Here is an 18529-nt window from a genome sequence, read left to right on the forward strand (position 1 = left end):
CAGTACTAAATAAAATGAAATAAAAGGTACTAAACAGAATGAATGTGTCTTACTACACACATTATGGATGAAGTATAATATACAATATCTCTCTCTATCTATTTAAAAAGGGCCCAATATATCACTCTAGTTTCAAAACTTTTTAAATGAAAGCCAATTTACCTTTGAACTAGGTAACCTTATAACACTAATTTATCAGTCACACTCCTGACAGGGTTCCTTCAAATAATTTATTTTATGTTTTTTATTGAGCTGGTTAACGTTTTATAGGGTCTTTGTCAAAATGTCTTTCATTATTGATCTTTTTTTCAGTCTGTGTGAAAGAAGCAGTGTATGCTCAAATGTGGACCAAAGAGGGGATGAAGGTTTGAGACGAGAAGGATAAACAGTTTTGTTTTTGTTTTTTTTTAACAAAAGTCCATTTTTCTACTCCAATTGTAATCTTATAACTGAAATTTAAGTTTGTTTTCCACTTTCTAGCATTACTATGTTTGCTAGATTGCACCGTGCACTCAGCATATCAGTGATACGTACTTGGTAGGACACATACGGACATATCTTTGTGATATCATTAACATGTCGTTTTATGTTTAAATTCTATTTTACTGGGGCAGCTGTTGCTCAGGTGATAGAGCGGTCGCCTACCAATCGGAAGGTTGGTGGTTCGGTGTCCCATGTTGAAGTGTCCTTGGGCAAGACATTGTAAATGTGTGTGAATGTTTATCTGATGAGCAGATGGCACCTTGTATGGCAGCCTCGGCCACAGTGTGAACGGTGAATGGTTCCTGTACTATGTAAAAGTGCTTTGAGTAGTTGTTAAGACTAGAAAAGCGCTATATAAATACAGTCCATTTACTGACAAGTGCTTGAATTTGAAGTAAAATGTCCATGTCAGTGGAAGATAAAGATGCGTAGCTGTATTTCATTTTAGTCTTGGAGCAGCTGATGGTATACCCGGTTTCTTATTATTACAAAAGCAAAACTGAAGTTACATGCTTCACTCCTTTAGCAATGCTGTTCATAATGTCTTTCTTTGTGCTTAAAATACTATTTGTTTACTTCTGAGCCTCTCCTGGTTTTTATGTTTTCTAATGATCACAGGCAAAAGAACAAATGGCTAACAGGGAAAGCCTTCCCTTTTGTGACTGAAATTGCATGCAGTAATGGATGATTGTTTGACGTAACAGGAAACATTCTTGCACAGAGTTAAACTTTGGGACTGTTTTGATGACCAAGCACAGCTAAAAAGATAACAAAGCATGAACTGCAGGAACATTCTACAATCTCCAGTCACAATTTCATACATTTTTAAGTAAAGACAGAACATGTTTTACTCAAATCACTAAGCATTAAGCATGCAAGTTGTCACAGGACTATCACTGAATGCACCAGATTATTTACAGGTGTTTGAATGTATCAGAGCCCAGAATAAGTATGAGGTTACACAAATTTCAGTCAAAATTCATGTTGTTCTTTTGGATAGAAAAACATTTGATAGGTTGGGTTGTTGTGTTTAATTTCAATGTTATTCAACACAATGTATCACTATTATAAAAAAAAGTCAATATTGCTAGAAGACTGATGATCAATGATCCTGGAATTGTCAGTGTGTCTCTTTCTCTTTTTTCAGTAAATTGTCTCATGTTTGTATTCATGTTACTACTACCACCACACAAAAGTAAAAAGGTTTTTGGACTTGTCTGCTTGCTTGTATACAGTATACAGTATACAGCGTGTGATGTTAAAGTGTTACAGTTGACCACGGTTGTGGGAGGCGTGTCATGTTTTTCGTAGCTGATTGTTTACTTGTTATTGTTACAATAAATATACTGACCGGCCTGAAACAATAGGACATATGAAATCCTATTTGTGTGTTTATTGTCCTAACACACAAATGTGTGAATTTACAGGACTACACGTTTGGGCTTCTTTTTTCAATTCAATTCAATTCAAATAACTTTATTTATCCCTGAAGGGCAACTCAATTTTGCAGTCAACCAGTCACATAAAAAACAAACAGACAAGAATAAACACCATCGCAATCATTAAATCAACCAACATGTCAGTAGCAGCGGTCAACAAATGGGTAGTCTTTATCCTTGACGTTCCACTTCCGGGATCGCTCCGTTGCCACCGGAAAATCTGCCGGATTTCAATCATTTAGGCCGGATATCCATTGCTTTGGGCTTCCTTTGTGTTGGTATTTTAAACTCCGGTAGATTTATGAGGACTATGATTAACCTTTTCTCTGATCTCTGCAGGGTAAATCCTGTAGCAAGCTAGACTATCTGTCCAATCTGAGTTTTCTGTTGCACGACTAAAACAACTTTTAAACGTATACATGTTCCACCAAAACAAGTTCTTTGCGAGCCTATTTTGCAGCATAGAGTACCAAATATGCATTAATCCGCCACTAAAAATAGTTCCCCAAAAATGCCCTATTTACTCCTATTTGAGTAACATCTGCTAAAAAAACTACAGTGCCCATCTGTTTTAGGGAGTTACCTTTTCATGAAACAACATAGGACTACTTTTAATTAAACAACATATTTGTGCAGTTTTTATAGAGATATAAAGACATATAGGAAATTTATGGTAACAGAGAGGGCACAGCGTAAATCTGTGTGTTATTTGCAGATGCCTCATCATTGTTGCTCTCAGAGAAGAGTGGAAACACCTGCTGAAGCTGACAAATACAAAAGCATTATGACAGAAATCTACATATGTGCTGCACAGAATAACAAACATAATGCGTGAACTGAGCAAAGGTAAATATTCAGAAAAATAAACTCGGTTAGCTTGTCATTGGTGCATCATTAACACTTGTGAGACTTCCAAATGTAGGATTGTTTTACCCACTTCTTGTATTATTTCTTATTAATAGTTAAATAGCCAGATAAATCATTTAAGATGTTCAGATTTTTTTAAACAAACACAAGTTTTGACAATAACACCTGATACCTAAAGAATTCAGTCCAGACATAGAGGTGGATCAACCTGTGTGTTTTGCATATTTCTCTCTTACAGTACCCATTTAAAGTTCATGTTTGTTTTACAATGACTGGACACAGAATTTCAACAGATATGAAAATATATAACAAAGCTAAGATTTTATAGCCACACCGGCGGCCCTGTGAGGCTGTGGTCTGAGCTAAATGCTAAAGCCTGCATGTAAACATATCTCACAACAATGCTTTCATGTTTAGCACATTTTTAACCAAGTTCACCATCTTACTTTAGCATGTTAGCATGCTAGAATTGGCTAATTAGCACTAAACACAAATTACAACTGAGGCTGAAGGGAATGTCCTTATTTTTTAGGTATTTGGTCATAAACCAAAGTATTGGTTAATAATAAAAATTAAAGTCAGAGGATTATCAAAGTTATTACAAATCATTATCATCCTGAGGGGAACATGAATGTCAAACATGAATGGCAATGCATCTAATAGTTATCAAGATATTTAACTTAAAACCACATATGTCAACATCATGGTGGTGGTAGAGGTAAAGTCAAGGGACCAAAGTCAGTATAATTCATCCTCTGGGACCATGAATACATTTTGAGATTCAGTCTGGACCAAAGTGGTACTGATCAACAGATCAACATTGCCTTAAAAGCTACACTGGTTTGGGGTGCCTGCGTAGCTCACCTGGTGGGGTGTGCGCCCCATGTGCGTTGCATGTCGTTTCCCCTCTCTCCTCTTTCAAGTCTAAACTGTCCTGTCAAATAAAGGCCTAAAAAAAATAATCTTAAAAATTAAAAAAAGCCACGCTGGCCTACAGAGAATTAAGTGTATAACAGTCATGCAATATAAAAGTTATAAAATCAAGAAAATTCTTAAGAAATTATACTTGGATGCTTGGACCAGCCACATTCAATTTAAAGATGAACCAGACATACATTAAAAGATCATTATTTTCAAGCCCACTTGTCAACAAAGTGCCATTAAATGGCCCTTAAATGGCCACTAGCTTCATTTAAATGGGAAAGCTTGTCCAAACTTTGGACTGGGATTGTAAATTGTTATGTATTATCAAAACTATCAATTTGCAAATTAGCCTTTTAAGAAATTTAAGTCCTTTCACTTCATCTGTAAATCCAGATTCCTGCTCTGTACACTGAGGACTTGCCCAAAGATCCTGACGAAGAGCTGGAATCAGAGCTAGCAGTGTGACAGCATGACCCTGACAGATGTAGTATGTTTCACATGTTGAGGCAAGTTCATATATACACAGACCAAGTGTCACTGGTTAATCTGCACTGTCTATAGACTGTAAGGACCACCTTGTTTTGCTTATAATGTAGTATGCTAAACTGGAAATATTGTTATAAAACAATTAACCTGAAATAACCCTGCAGGGAGATTTAAGCCAGTCCAATAACCTGTCCACAAAGCAGACACACCTTCTATCTCCTGCGACCTGTAACCTGCAACATTCTATAAAATGACAATCATGTTCTTTGTGTGGATACATTTGTGTTAATGTTTGACTGTATGTGCTCAGTTGTGGTCTTCATCACTTGCCAAAAACACCCCATAAAATGTACCACTAAAGGCTTGCTGCAGTTATTTCTTATTGTAACAAATGTGCATGGAGCTGCTGACACACAATCAGTAGTAATGACTGTATAACCACCATAAAATATGCTGTCAATTATACTATAATATGGAATAATTACCAGATAAAATGATTCCAGGAAGGGATTTGTAACAATGCATTATATAATTTAATCAGTTACTTTTTCAACAGGTCAACAACCTGTAAATGTCATGCCTCCATTCTTGCAGTTTCTAGATGGAATCCACACTTTACAAATAGAAACCTGAACAGCACCAGTAGCACTCGCTGGTCTATTTTAAAGATTTATTTTTGGGGGCTTGTATGGTGAGCTAGAGATTGCCCCTTGCTGGTCTATTTTAAACCTTTTGCATGCTACTTCCCTAACTTACTCAAAGGCAGCAACTAGTACAGAACACAAGACAGACCTGCCAGCCATAAAATATACAACATTCTGTGAAGAGTACGTTAAGAAATCAAAGCTGACATTATCTTAATTCAGAAACGTCTGAATTCTGGCTCTGGATAGCCTCAGGACACCACTGGTATGATAGCTGTTTTCTGCATGTGCTTAGCTAAAGTCATGCTAACATGCTACTGCTCACACTCTGAACTGACTGTCTGTGCATGTCTGTCTGCAGTGAGTTGACCTGTGTATGTTTAGCACACCCACTGACAGTGTCTTCTCCATTAGTGTGTCAGTTGGTGGGCCAGCTGCTAATGGGCGGAACCAGTTGTGTAGTCTACGTGATACGCAGGTATACGTGTAGATAGGTGTACCCACTAAAAAAGCTCCAGGATTTCCATATACCCACTTAAAAATGCACAATGACACGTAAAAACATACTTTCCATTATATGTTTAATATATTTTGAATTACCATCTGTGTTTTCCTTTGCATAGGCCAAATAAAGGTATTTCCACCGTAAATTGGTGCATTAAAGTGTATCAGAAAGAAGAAAATTAAGTCTTTGACGCTCAAAATTTCCCTGGGGGAGGACACCTAGACGCCCCACTTTAATATGTCCATTCTGGCCCATATATTTATATAGTACAGTATACCCGCTAAAATACATTAGACTACACCACTGGGCAGAACCAGTTAAAGATACTGGTCAACATGGAGAAGAAAGGCCTCTGCGTATATAGCAAAGCCATTCAGTACCTAGTACCTCTGCAACCAAACTTACAACTTAAGAAAACACACGCAAATAGACAAAACACAAGCAAATTAAGAAAACAACTTCATTAATTTGACAACACATGTGCAGCATTCAGCAAACGCGCTGCAAATACCACAACACAACCAAATAGATAAACGCACTGCAAATAAAAAACGATGCAAAAAGAAAAACACACAAACCCCGAAAAAAGAATCGATGCAAAAAGAAAAACAACTTCATTAATTTGACAACACATGCGCGGCATTCAGCAAACGCACTGCAAATATCACAACACAACCAAATACATAAACACATTGCAAATACACACAACACAACCAAATAGATAAACGCGCTGCAAATATGAAACGATGCAAAAAGAAAAGCACACAAACCCAGAAAACAAATGCAACAAAAAAACGCAGCATCCAGATTACACAACGGAAGTTCTCCAGGCCTCTAGAGGGAGCAGCTAGTGGAACAGCTGGATTTCCGACCGTTATTAACCAATATTAAATTCATATTATTATTATTATTATTAATAACATAATCTATTATTAATATACAGTCTATGCTCCCGTCTCATGCCCTCCCTGCTGGTGCTGTCCCTGAGCTTCGGCTTTTCAAAATAAAAGCTCGCAACAGTACGGCAATCATGCTAATGAATACAATAACTTTTACAGCAGATGTCTTAGTTACAACACGTTGGAGTTAGCAAAGCAGTTTTGTGTTTATATGTGCGGGCGGGATTTATGCAGTTTGATAAATCCCACGGTAAATTGGCTGGTTTACTAACAGGGAGGGACTATAAATCCTGTCTGTTTTTTGTATTTCAAGACCGAATTGCTCCACAATATGAATACAGATTGATCACTTATTTTGTTGGTAACCGTTGTTGTATAATCACAATATTACACTTGAGGAGGCCTACACTTCAGTAATTTCAGACCTCGAAATTAAACCCTCTCATGTAATATGGCTTAAACAAACGTCAACATTAAACGCTGATGCAGTTTTAAATGTTTTATCACCACGAGTTTACAGACGTCTCTGCTGATTGAGTATCTGTGACCTGAGCCGAGACACACCCACCAAACGCGAGAAAACAGATCTCAAACATAGACTTAATATTTACAGTCTATGCAGTCTCTCTCTCTCTCTCTCTCTCTCTCTCTCTCTCTCTCTCTCTCTCTCTCTCTCTCTCCGTTGTGTAATATGGATGCAGCGTTTTGCAGCGCGTTTATCGATTTGGTTGTGTTGTGTGTATTTGCAGTGCTTTTATGTATTTGGTTGTGTTGTGATATTTGCAGTGTGTTTGCTGAATGCTGCACATGTGTTGTCAAATTAATGAAGTTGTTTTCTTAATTTGCTTGTGTTTTGTCTATTTGCGTGTGTTTTCTTAAGTTGCAGGGCGTCTGCCCCTGTCGGCCACCGTACTCTTCTGCTATAGGAACAACCCAATGCCCTTAATGTTTTGTATTTATAATATAGTGACCACAGTGATCAGTAGCAGTAAACTTACAAGAGCAAAATAACACATACTGGGATATGTATACATACATTCGTTGGCTCAGTTGAAGAAAAAGGAAAAAACTGAAACCAAGTGTGCCTACAGTAAACTGTACATTAGTCTCGCTTTGCCAGAACCTCCTCCAAAGCACACTGAAGGAGGGTCTGCACTAAACTCAAAATCGTCGTGCAAAAGAAAACTCAGATTGGACAGATAGTCTAGCTAGCTGTCTAAATGTACCCTGCAGAGATCTGAGGAGCAGTTAACAATAGTCCTCATAAATCCACCGAATTTAAAATTCCAACACGAAAAAAGCAGAAGGAAACGGAAAATACATAACCTGGCTCCGGAACTTTCCGTTGGAGAACTTTTGGTAAGGGGCGAAAATACTGGTTAGCTGATTGGATAAACCATCTGTCTATCACCACCTATGTTGGTGATAGACGGGCTAAGTCAACCAATCAGATCAACAATATATCAAACTCTTGCCGAAACCAGTCGGGAGAAGAGCAAAAACATCTTTTCCTCCGAGAAAAGCCTCCAGTGCCGTTTTTTGCTCTTCTTTCAATGAAGGAATACTTTCTAATTTGGATAAAACTTGCGCGATAGCTACGCTCATCTCATCCGTGGAAGCTACCATGCTGTTTAGACTGAACAGTCGCTTATCGTTGCGTCACACCTAAACCCGCCTCAAAACCAACGCTGATTGGTCGGTCTTTTGGCGATCGGCTCCAAATTTTCTCAATCTCAAGATGCCAGACTGATCTGTGAATGGAAAACTGGAGCTCGCGAGATCAGGATGGTCTCACGAGGCTAGAAAATACATGCACCCGGCGGAATTTCCTGCGGCACCAGAGCAATCCTGGAAGTGGAACGTCAAGGATATAGACTAACTGTACATAATTATATATTACATTCAGCCTTCAAACTTCATTTTGGAAAACATTTTTCTTTTATGCAGTTCTTCAATTAAGCCAGTAGACTCACTATTCATTTTTATTAAAATTCCAGCTGTGGTTTAAGCTCAACTTTAAAATCACACAAAGCAAATCTCAAATGGAAACCTTGTGTTTGGCTGTCAGTTTACTATGAGTTTAGTTTAGTTAAATATGGTCACATTACAAACCTCAGAATAGAATTTTCAAAATAAACATAAAAAAAACATACAAGTTTATACAATATGGTCACATTGTGAAATATTAAACCAGTGGTTTACAAACTTTTTTGGCTTGTGACCTGTGACATTTCCCCTCTAAACTCCTCATATGGTTTAATTTGAATATCTGTTTGAAAGATCATATAGTCCAATATTTCACAAACAAAGCAAAGATTAGAGAAAAGTCCAAAATATGAATGACACATTATGCAAAAGAACTTTGCCTTTCTCTTGTTTCCTGTTGCAATAATCATCTCATGTTTTTACCCACTGGAAGGTGTCCAAATCCCTAAGCACACATTTCTGCTAATACTTAAGGCTGTTTTATGCTTTTGCGTCAAATCGACGGCATACCCCCGCAGACCCCTCTACGTCGCCGTGAACCCCCTCCGAGCCCTCCGCCGTAGCTTGACGTGCACCTCCAAAAATGTGTAATTTTGCGTCGAGGCGACGCAGACAGCAAGGACTGTAATTGGTCAACTCATCCTGTGTGTTGATAGTCGGTGTTTCAAGCAGCCTGTCGGTACACGATCCGTTCTGCACATGCGCAAAATGTTCGCGCATGCGCGGTTGTACGAGGATTTACGACACTGCACGATCTGTTCCATGCTTCCGGTCAACGTTAGTTTAGCTAACAGCTAATTCGGCTAACTGCTAGCTGATTGTAGCGGTCTGCCGTTAGCCTCCACAGGCAAGCTAACGTTAGTTTAGCTAACAGCTAATTCGGCTAACTGCTAGCTGAGACAGCATGTAATAACTTTAAAAGACCCTCAAAATAAAACTTGAAAATAAACGTTGACATATATAACAAACACCTAACATATATAACAGCTGTTACGTCAGTTCGACTTTACTTGTGCTCATTTAAAATACAATCACTCAATACTTGTCTTTATTGTTATTACTGTGATGTCTTAATTTAGCTGTAGCCTGCTTTTCCCATTATGTTTGAGTTAACGTTATTTTAGACTGAATCTAGCTGTCAGCTAGCGGTTAGCCGAATTAGCTGTTAGCTAAACTAACGTTAGCTTCCCGGTGGAGATTAGCCATAGGCTAGCGTGGAACAGATCGTGCAGGTCGTATCCTCGGTAAAACAGTATTATCTTGCGCATGTGCAGAACGGATCGTGTACCGACACAGCCTACTGTGGGAAGTAGCAACATGCAAGTTCACTGACATAAGCTTTGCAAATAAACTCAGACATATTTTGGTTACAATGACGGGGTTATCCGTTTGTAAAGTGTCTATATGTCGGTAACGTTTTGAAATTAGCACTTCGCCAGCAAGCAGTACTTTGTGGGTAGTTGTGCTAAAGTTTGCTTGCTAACATAACATAAACCATGGATGTATTAAGAGAACTGGATACAGTGTTCGGCGGGAAGCCCCGTACGTTCCAATGAGAGTGCTCAAAACATGGATGTATTAAGAGAACTGGATACAGTGTTCGGCGGGAAGCCCCGTACGTTCCAATGAGAGTGCTCAAAAGCGCATAAAGCAAACATGGAGCTCGGCTCTTCCGCATTGTTGGCCCATAACGCTGGTTGGCTCACGATGGGCATGCGCACTAGCAACAATTTGTTTGCGTTGTCGTAGCAACCGGTAGCAACATGCGTGTTCATGAGCTTCTCTGTCGTGTCTCTTACTGGCGAACTCATGAACTCGCCGTTTTCATTGTCTAAAATATTCACTAACGTTAAACATTGTTTTCGTTGTTACCTATCGTTTACATGCTTAGCTAAATAAACGATAGTTGTATTTAGCTAGACAACCAAGGAGATTTAATAATTATGTTGTGCTACTAGCTAGCTACCTACTAACTAGCGCTAGCTAGCTGTTAGCCTGCAGTTTCGTGAACAGAGCTCATCCATGGCTTCAGCTCTCATCCACGTTACAAGCTTTACAGCATACAGCCCTCGGATGTATTATAAGAGAAACAAGGCGATGTAATCACTATGTCTGTAGTAACGTTATGTAGGCATATAGCTAGCTATCTATAGATCTTAATACAGCCATGCTAGCTACCCCTGATGTTAGCAACTAGCTAGCTAGCCGATAGCCCGCCAGTTTGGGAAACGCTAATGAGGTTACATCCACGTAGCTAACAGGCTTTACAGCAGCTACATACATCCCTGGAATGTATCATGACTTCATAAGATAATACCATGGACGTATTAATAGAACACATGGTGAATTACAACCATTAGCTATATCCACTATTACAGCTAGCTACATGAGCTCGGGAGAACAGTCATGTGAGCGGGCGGGCGCAGTCCCGCGGCTCTGCTCGCGTCCACTATGCGCGTTCATCATGTCAAATTTAATAATTCTGAATTCGCTTCTAGTGAATGTTAAAAATGTTAAAAACGTAACGTTTTAAACAAGGACCCTTTCAGTGTTCGGGCTGGTAAGTTGATATACCCAGAAACAAATTATCCGCTGAAATATAGACGTTTCTTTCGCCATGCAAAGTCTATGTGAAAAGGCTTTCTGGGCCATGGGGTGCAGTACCACCGTTATCCGCTAAGCCCATGGTGGCTTTTAGACTCGGCGCTCTTCCTGGGGGCTTGGCTCAAAAGTGCATAAAGCAAACATGGAGCTCGGCTCTTCCACATTGTTGGCCCATAACGCTGGTTGGCTCACGATGGGCATGCGCACTAGCAACAATTTGTTTGCGTTGTCGTAGCAACCGGTAGCAACATGCGCGGTCATGAGCTTCTCTGTCGTGTCTCTTACTGGCGAACTCATGAACTCGCCGTTTTCATTGTCTAAAATATTCACTAACGTTAAACATTGTTTTCGTTGTTCCCGATCGTTTACATGCTTAGCTAAATAAACGATAGATGTATTTAGCTAGACAACCAAGGATATTTAATAATTATGTTGTGCTACTAGCTAGCTACCTACTAACTAGCGCTAGCTAGCTGTTAGCCTGCAGTTTCGTGAACAGAGCTCATCCATGGCTTCAGCTCTCATCCACGTTACAAGCTTTACAGCATACAGCCCTCGGATGTATTATAAGAGAGAACCAAGGCGATGTAATCACTATGTCTGTAGTAACGTTATGTAGGCATATAGCTAGCTATGTATAGATCTTAATACAGCCATGCTAGCTACTCCTGATGTTAACAACTAGCTAGCTAGCCGATAGCCCGCCAGTTTGGGAAACGCTAATGACGTTACATCCACGTAGCTAACAGGCTTTACAGCAGCTACATACAGTCCCGCGGCTCTGCTCGCGTCCACTATGCGCGTTCATCATGCCAAATTTAATAATTCTGGATTCGCTTCTAGTGAATGTTAAAAATGTTAAAAACGTAACGTTTTAAACAAGGACCCTTTCAGTGTTCGGGCTGGTAAGTTGATATACCCAGAAACAAATTATCCGCTGAAATAGAGACGTTTCTTTCGCCATGCAAAGTCTATGTGAAAAGTCTTTCTGGGCCATGGGGTGCAGTACCACCGTTATCCGCTAAGCCCATGGTGGCTTTTAGACTCGGCGCTCTTCCTGGGGGCTTGACATAAACTGGCTGGCAGACATCTTGCAAATAACCTCAGACTTATTCTCTGGTTACAGCCCCCTAGCGTTATGGCGGTGAAATGCACCACGATGCAAAGCAACCCCGATGCAGAACTTCAAAAGGGTCACAACGCCGTAGGAGTAACGGCGTAGCTATGGCGTGGAGTTGACGCAGAAGCATAAAACAACCTTTATGCACTAAAAGTTTGTGTGTAAACTAAACTCTCCCCTCCTTTTCTCTCTTATGTGTGCTTGGCACTACTCTGCCACAAGGTCTTCATCTGTACGCTGACAAAAGTACTACAGACATCCAGAAAAAGAGCCCATGGATGATCCAGTGCTGGACTCATCTGCTCAGACAGAACATGGCTTACTTCTGCTCAGGCAGCTAGAGAGGATGAGGGCAGCTGAGGAGCTCACTGATGTGGTGCTGCTGGCAGAGGGGATCCCTTTTGCTTGCCACAAGGTGGTGCTGTCTGCTTTCAGCCCGTACTTCCAGGTAAAGATGCTATGCACAGTTATTGTTTCGAAAAATACAAGATGACGCAACCTGTGTCTCATAGTAATGTCAACAGATTTGCAAAGTTTTGCAAATCTGTTGACATTACTATGAGACTGTAATTGTAATTCTCTGTGTTCAGGCCATGTTTACATGTGGGCTGAAGGAGACCCAGGGAGGAGAGGTACCTCTTAAAGACACACCTGCTGAGAGTCTGGAGCTGCTACTGGACTACATGTACAGAGCTGAACTCCCCCTTTGCAACGACAACATCCAGGGATTGGCTGCTGCTGCCTTCCTGCTCCATGTAGATGGAGCCTTCAGGTGGGAAAAGAGACTGGGAAGCGATCATTATTTCAATAAACTAACATTAAAGACTTTAGGGGCATCAAAGTAATTTTAGTCTACCTGCAATATCTGTAAAGCATAGTAGTAAGGTGTGTAGGTAGTAAAGAGGACAGTGAACTAAAGTATATTTGAAGAAGTACTGATACTATTCTGTTCCCATTACCACCTTCTGCTTCAGGTTGTGTCAGAGCCACATGGAGGCCTGTATGGACCCTTCCAACTGTGTCGGTCTGTACCACTGGGCCAGAGACCTAGGGGCTGCAAGTCTGGCTGACTGTGCCTTGAGATACCTCTGCCAACACTTTGCACAGGTGTGGCTTTCATTTTTTGTAGATTCATAATACATTCTCTTAAATAGAGCCTTAATTATAAATATTCCTGGCTCCAAGATCCAAATCCGTTACAGGACCTGGAAAATGATATGGCTTGATTTTAATTTATGAACATAAATGCCGTACAACAATATGTCTATACAGTCCGCATAGGACCAACCTGTTTTTTTTTTTTTTTTTTAAGATTATTTTTTGGGCTTTTCCGCCTTTAATGGACAGGACAGGTGAGAAAGGGGAGAGAGAGGGGGAAAACATGCAGGAAATCGTCACAGATCGGAGTCAAACCCTGGACCTCTGCATTGAGGCATAAACCTCTAAATATATGTGCACCTGCTCTACCCACTGAGCCAACCCGGCCATGGACCAACCTGTTTTTAAAGCAACACTAAAGCACTTTTCCCACTTTGGTCCCCTTACAGGTTGGAAGCGGAATTGTCCATTACCGCTGTCGTAATGTCTCATTATGTCTCATTCGAACTACAGATCCGCTACCCGATCTGACAAACTTGCATAATGTAATGTAATGGACAATTCCGCTTCCAACCTGTAGGGGGACTGAAGCGGGAAAAGTGCTTTAGTGTTGCTTTAAGGCTCAGGAAAAAAGATCTGTTGCTCCACAAGACAACTATTTTATGATGCTCTCATAATTAGGCTGCACAACATTCTGCATCTCACATTCTCTGACTTGTTTTTCAGCTACTTTAATGCTGCCACTAGGTGGCAGAAATCACTTACCTTTTTTTGCACAATGTTGAGGTGTTGAGGTATTTTGGGAATTACAATATATTGCTTTGGTAGTGTAGTGACCCCTTTGCCATTCAAAACAACGGCACCACGGTTGCATAGTTGATTTGTTTTAGACACGTGTAGTAAATGACCAAAATGTCCAGTATTTCCAATAACAACACAATTTATTTCTTGACGTTTGTAATCAAACTATATACAGCCACTTTGTTCCTATTGTAGCCTACTACTTTCCACTCGTGAATAAAAACGTAACATGCATCTACCACACATCCAAAAAACTGTTTGCTTCTCCATTCATGCAACACCAGTGCCGTTACCTCTTGTACCTCAAGTGGCGGGAGGTTGAAACCAAACAAACAAAACATAAACCAAAATGGCTCTTACAGGTAGCTTTTAACTTCATCACTCTTTGCTGCCACCCACTGCATACTGTTTGTAATTCAGTCATTACCATTGGTTACTCCCCCTGTATTGTGCTGCTGTCTCTAGGCTTGTGAGGAAGAAGAAGTGCTGGAGCTGGATGCCCAAAGTCTTGGGGATCTGCTGGGTTCAGATGACCTCAACATATCACAGGAGGAGGTTGTGCTGGAGCTGGTGCTGCGTTGGGTGGAGAGGCGAAGGGGGGACTCCCAAAGCGAAGCCCAGGCTGTGGAGTTACTCAGGCGTGTCCGGCTGGAACTTGTGGACCCTGGATTCCTCCGTAAAGCCAGGAGGAGAAACCCGGTGAGATAGGAAAGGGAGGGAAGGGACAAATAATAACAGTCAGGTATCCTTATCCACATTTATCAAATGATTAGTAGATTGTCAGACTACCATGCCTATACATTAATATTCTAGGTGCTACTGAGGGATGCTGAGTGCTTTGGAATGATTGACGCTGCTCTCCAGACCTCAGGTCTCTGTGAGATGTCAGCTCCACCTCGGCCGGCCCTTCGTTACGGCATGGAGACCACCGACCTGCTGCTCTGCTTGGGTGGGGTGAATAAGGAGGGGGTGCCTGCCCGCCGTGGAGGACTTGCTGACCTTAGTTTTTGCTTTGCCCCCCATGGTAGAAGGACTTACTACATCCCCTCTCCACTGAGGGGCTGTGGAGGTATGGGGCAGATCACAGCTGGGGTAGTGACACGAGACAACAACATAGTGGTGGCCATAGAGGCAGAAGACCAACACAGGATAAAGAGGGTGGATATCTACAGGTGTGTGTGCTCACATATGTGAAATTCAATCTGTTTGAATGTCACTGCATTCAAAACCAGATCTAAACTGCCTGTTTATGTTCCAGGTACGATAATTCGGAAGAGAACAGCTGGGTGGAGCTGTGCTCCACAGTATACAGGGACATGTATGCTTTAGGGCTGTTAGGTGATGCCCTGTATATGATAGGAGGTCAGATGAAATTGCGTAATCACTACATTATCACAGACAGTGTGGAGAGATGGTCGCTGAAGAGAGGAGGCAGCTGGCTCAGCTTCGCCCCTCTGCCTCTCCCCTTAGCCTGCCACTGTACTGTCAGCCTGAAGGAGCGTCTCTATGTGCTGGGGGGCTGGACGCCACAGGTACACAGACCTGTCATAAAATACTTTGCATGTCAGTATTAACTCTGGAGTAGATAGGTGTACTGAAGAGTGTCAAGAGGACACTGGTCTATTGTCAGGTTAAGGTTAGCCTGTTGACAACCGAAAACACTGGTCCCCACAGGTAGTAAAAAAGGCTTAATCATTTAAAGGCCTTGAAAAGTAATGGGGTCCGGACAGGAACACACAATTTTCTGACAAAGCAGGAATAGTTCTATGTCATATATTTCCATGCACCAATCAGGATTACTGTAAACTATATTTGAATCAAAATGTGAGTTTGCTTATGTTGCCAGCCCTGTCACCCACATTTGAACACCCATACAATCCTTATTAACAGATTAGTTGAGTTATTAGGAGTTCAATAACTCAATACATAATAACTAATTGTGTTTTTACTGAACTTTAACGTTAATTGTTGTACATTTATATATTTAATGTTATAAAGAAATACTTTTCAGGTGCTTTAAATCCACTTTGTGCAGATTTGAAATTACTTTGGCGCCCTCTAGCAGGGCAGGACTGCTTTAATAATTCAGGCTGGGAATCCAATGTCAGCCCAGGTCGATCTCCACATATTCACCTCAACAGACCATGGTATACTATAGCTGTTTTGTTGAAATACTTTTTCTTTATTTTTATGCTAGTAACATTTTTTTTTGTTTTATTGGTAAACATCCAAAATAGAAATGTGTTATAATCACACAAAAAACCTACACACAGGGGCTTTAAAGCAACTCACTGATTTAAAGTCAGATGGTGTAGTTGCCTTCTAAGTCCTTCTCAGTTTCCCCTCTTCTGCTTCTCATTTCTCAACTCAATTTCTATTTTTTTTCTTCCTCCTTCTGTCCAACTCTCTCTTCTCCTCCCTCAGCACCAGCCAGATGATGAGCCTGACAAGCTGAGTAACCGTGTGTTTCAGTTTGACCCCGGCAAGGACAGGTGGACTGAGCGTGCCAGGATGAAGTACTCCAGGTACCGCTGCGGCACAGCTGTCCTCAATGGAGAAATCTACATACTAGGTCAGACTACGAGACAGAATTGTGGTGCTAAGTATTTTTTCTATATGAAAAAAAATGGAGCCAGATGATGTGTGTGTGTGTGTGTGTGTGTGTGTGTGTGTGTGTTCTTCAAAGGTGGTATAGGTTGTGATGGAGAGGATCGTGGACAATCACGTCGCTGTCTGAGCTCTGTGGAGATCTATAACCCAGACACAGACACCTGGAGGGTGGGGCCGACCCTGCCCACTTCTTTACTCACGCTCCGAACCAACGCCTCCAATATAGGAGCAGTGGAGGGCAAGCTCTACCTCTGTGGATACTACAAGGGGGCCGGTCAGTTAGTTAATGTCTCTCAAACTCTTTTTTTAACAGCTTGTTCTGTGTGGCCTCTTCTCTTAATTCTTAGTTCACTTTAATAAGTTTAACTTCATGGTAAAATGGCCTTTGCACAAAAACAAGACACACTTTGGGTCTGCATCAGAGTTAGGGAATTCCAGCTAACTGATGAGGCAGTATTTCTGGAAATTAGATTTTGGTTAGCCATAACTTACATACTTTCTCTCATGTCTGCAGGCCGTCATGAGATCATCACCAAGGAGATTTTGCAAATGGACCCTGCAGACAATGTGTGGACGGTGGTGGAAAGACGAGCAGCCGTGCATGACAGCTATGACGTCTGCCTGGTGGCTAACCTCAATCCTCGAGACCTCTTCACACCCTAATTCATCTCCTCCTGACTCAGAGCAAAAATGCTTGGAGACAGGATATGTGGAAAATGAGCTTCTGTCCTCTTAACCTCCTACTAAAACCTGGCATGACTCCTGGACTTCACCAACAGCAAGGTCAAGATACATGTCAAATCTGGATAACTTCGCCAAAAAAAGACAATACTCTGTGTTGGTGTGCAGGTGTAAAATATCTGCAAAGCTTTTGCCTTTTTAAATGTATAATGATTCATAAGTGTAACCATCAACAGATCCTCATACCTAAACATCAAAATTGGGTTAGTTTATTCGTGAAAGACCCATGTGACCTTTACAAAAACTATTCATATGAAAGTTTTCTAATCATCCACAGCTATGGTTAAGGTTTGGTTTAGTTTAGGGAATTTAAACCACTGGAATAAGAGTAGAGAAATATTGTGGTCATGGTTAAAAGAAACCAGTGTCTGTTGGTAGGAGACAGGATGCAAACTGCAGCCTCTGGTGGCATGCACTTCCTCCCCCCTGCTTCTAACAGATAACAGTAATGTATCACATCACCACAAGAGTTTGATTGTCACAAAAAATATTTGCTGTTTTAAAGGTATGGTTTTTCATATGGAAAAAAAAATTCTTATTTGCATTCTTAGAGTCAGATGAGAAGAATGTTATCAATCCCACGTGTAGAGAGTGGTATTGATCTTCTCATCTAACCTTTAGTAAGAACATGATTAAGCAGATTCCCCAAAATTTCGAACAATGTCTTTAATGTGAGCAAATGGCAGATCAGAATGTTCCAAATGAGCTTGCTTTGTCCTTTAAGTTATATAAAATAGTTAAGAAGGAATGCTGGATAGAGAGTATCTGGGTCATTAACCATTTAATAATGACTTTAAAACATTTGAAGGTAACCCACATTCTAAAGCCAGCAAGTTCAGTTACAAACAAGAACTAAATTGTAGTAAACGGTAGCCTACATTAATTGTTTTGTATCTTTATAAAAGTGTATTGTGTAAAGCACAAATAAATGATTAACTAACTGTTACACTGACGTTTTAGCCATAACAAATGATAAACCTAAGTAAGTCTTATTATACAGCAGTCCTGTAATCCTATAATCACTTTTTGCATGGTCTTTTTATAAGGTTATATGTGGCGTAATAAATTGACACGAATTAAGTTTGGATTTTAAATAAAACAAATTAATTTAATCGTGTGGTTTTACCAACCACCATTACACTTTCTGGCTGACTTCAAAGTCTCTGCTTCCTCACAATTTCCTCAAAGTCTTCTCAAGAATTTATTTTTATCTGAGTTCCCCGCATGGCAAAGCGTCACAAACATGTCTGACTGAAGTGGTGGATTTAGGGTGAGTGTCTGACCCGCATGACATTCCGTACATTCCTTCATCTCCTCCGTCC

At 40.6% G+C, this 18529-nt stretch overlaps 1 protein-coding gene across 1 annotated transcript; it reads left to right on the forward strand.

Annotated features, from left to right (window-relative positions):
- Positions 1–4949: 4949 nt before the first annotated feature.
- On the forward strand, positions 4950–17836 carry LOC116062218 (kelch repeat and BTB domain-containing protein 12-like). The gene is made up of 10 exons (XM_031316864.1): positions 4950–5108; positions 12180–12405; positions 12548–12729; positions 12932–13064; positions 14322–14555; positions 14670–15028; positions 15115–15388; positions 16281–16428; positions 16543–16740; positions 16981–17836. The coding sequence occupies exons 2-10, from the start codon at positions 12232–12234 to the stop codon at positions 17127–17129; spliced, it is 1851 nt and encodes a 616-aa protein (XP_031172724.1). The 5' UTR covers positions 4950–5108; positions 12180–12231; the 3' UTR covers positions 17130–17836.
- The last annotated feature ends 693 nt before the right edge of the window (positions 17837–18529 follow it).

This window comes from Sander lucioperca, chromosome 12 (genome assembly GCF_008315115.2).
Source record: "Sander lucioperca isolate FBNREF2018 chromosome 12, SLUC_FBN_1.2, whole genome shotgun sequence".
Classification (NCBI taxonomy): Eukaryota; Metazoa; Chordata; class Actinopteri; order Perciformes; family Percidae; genus Sander; species Sander lucioperca.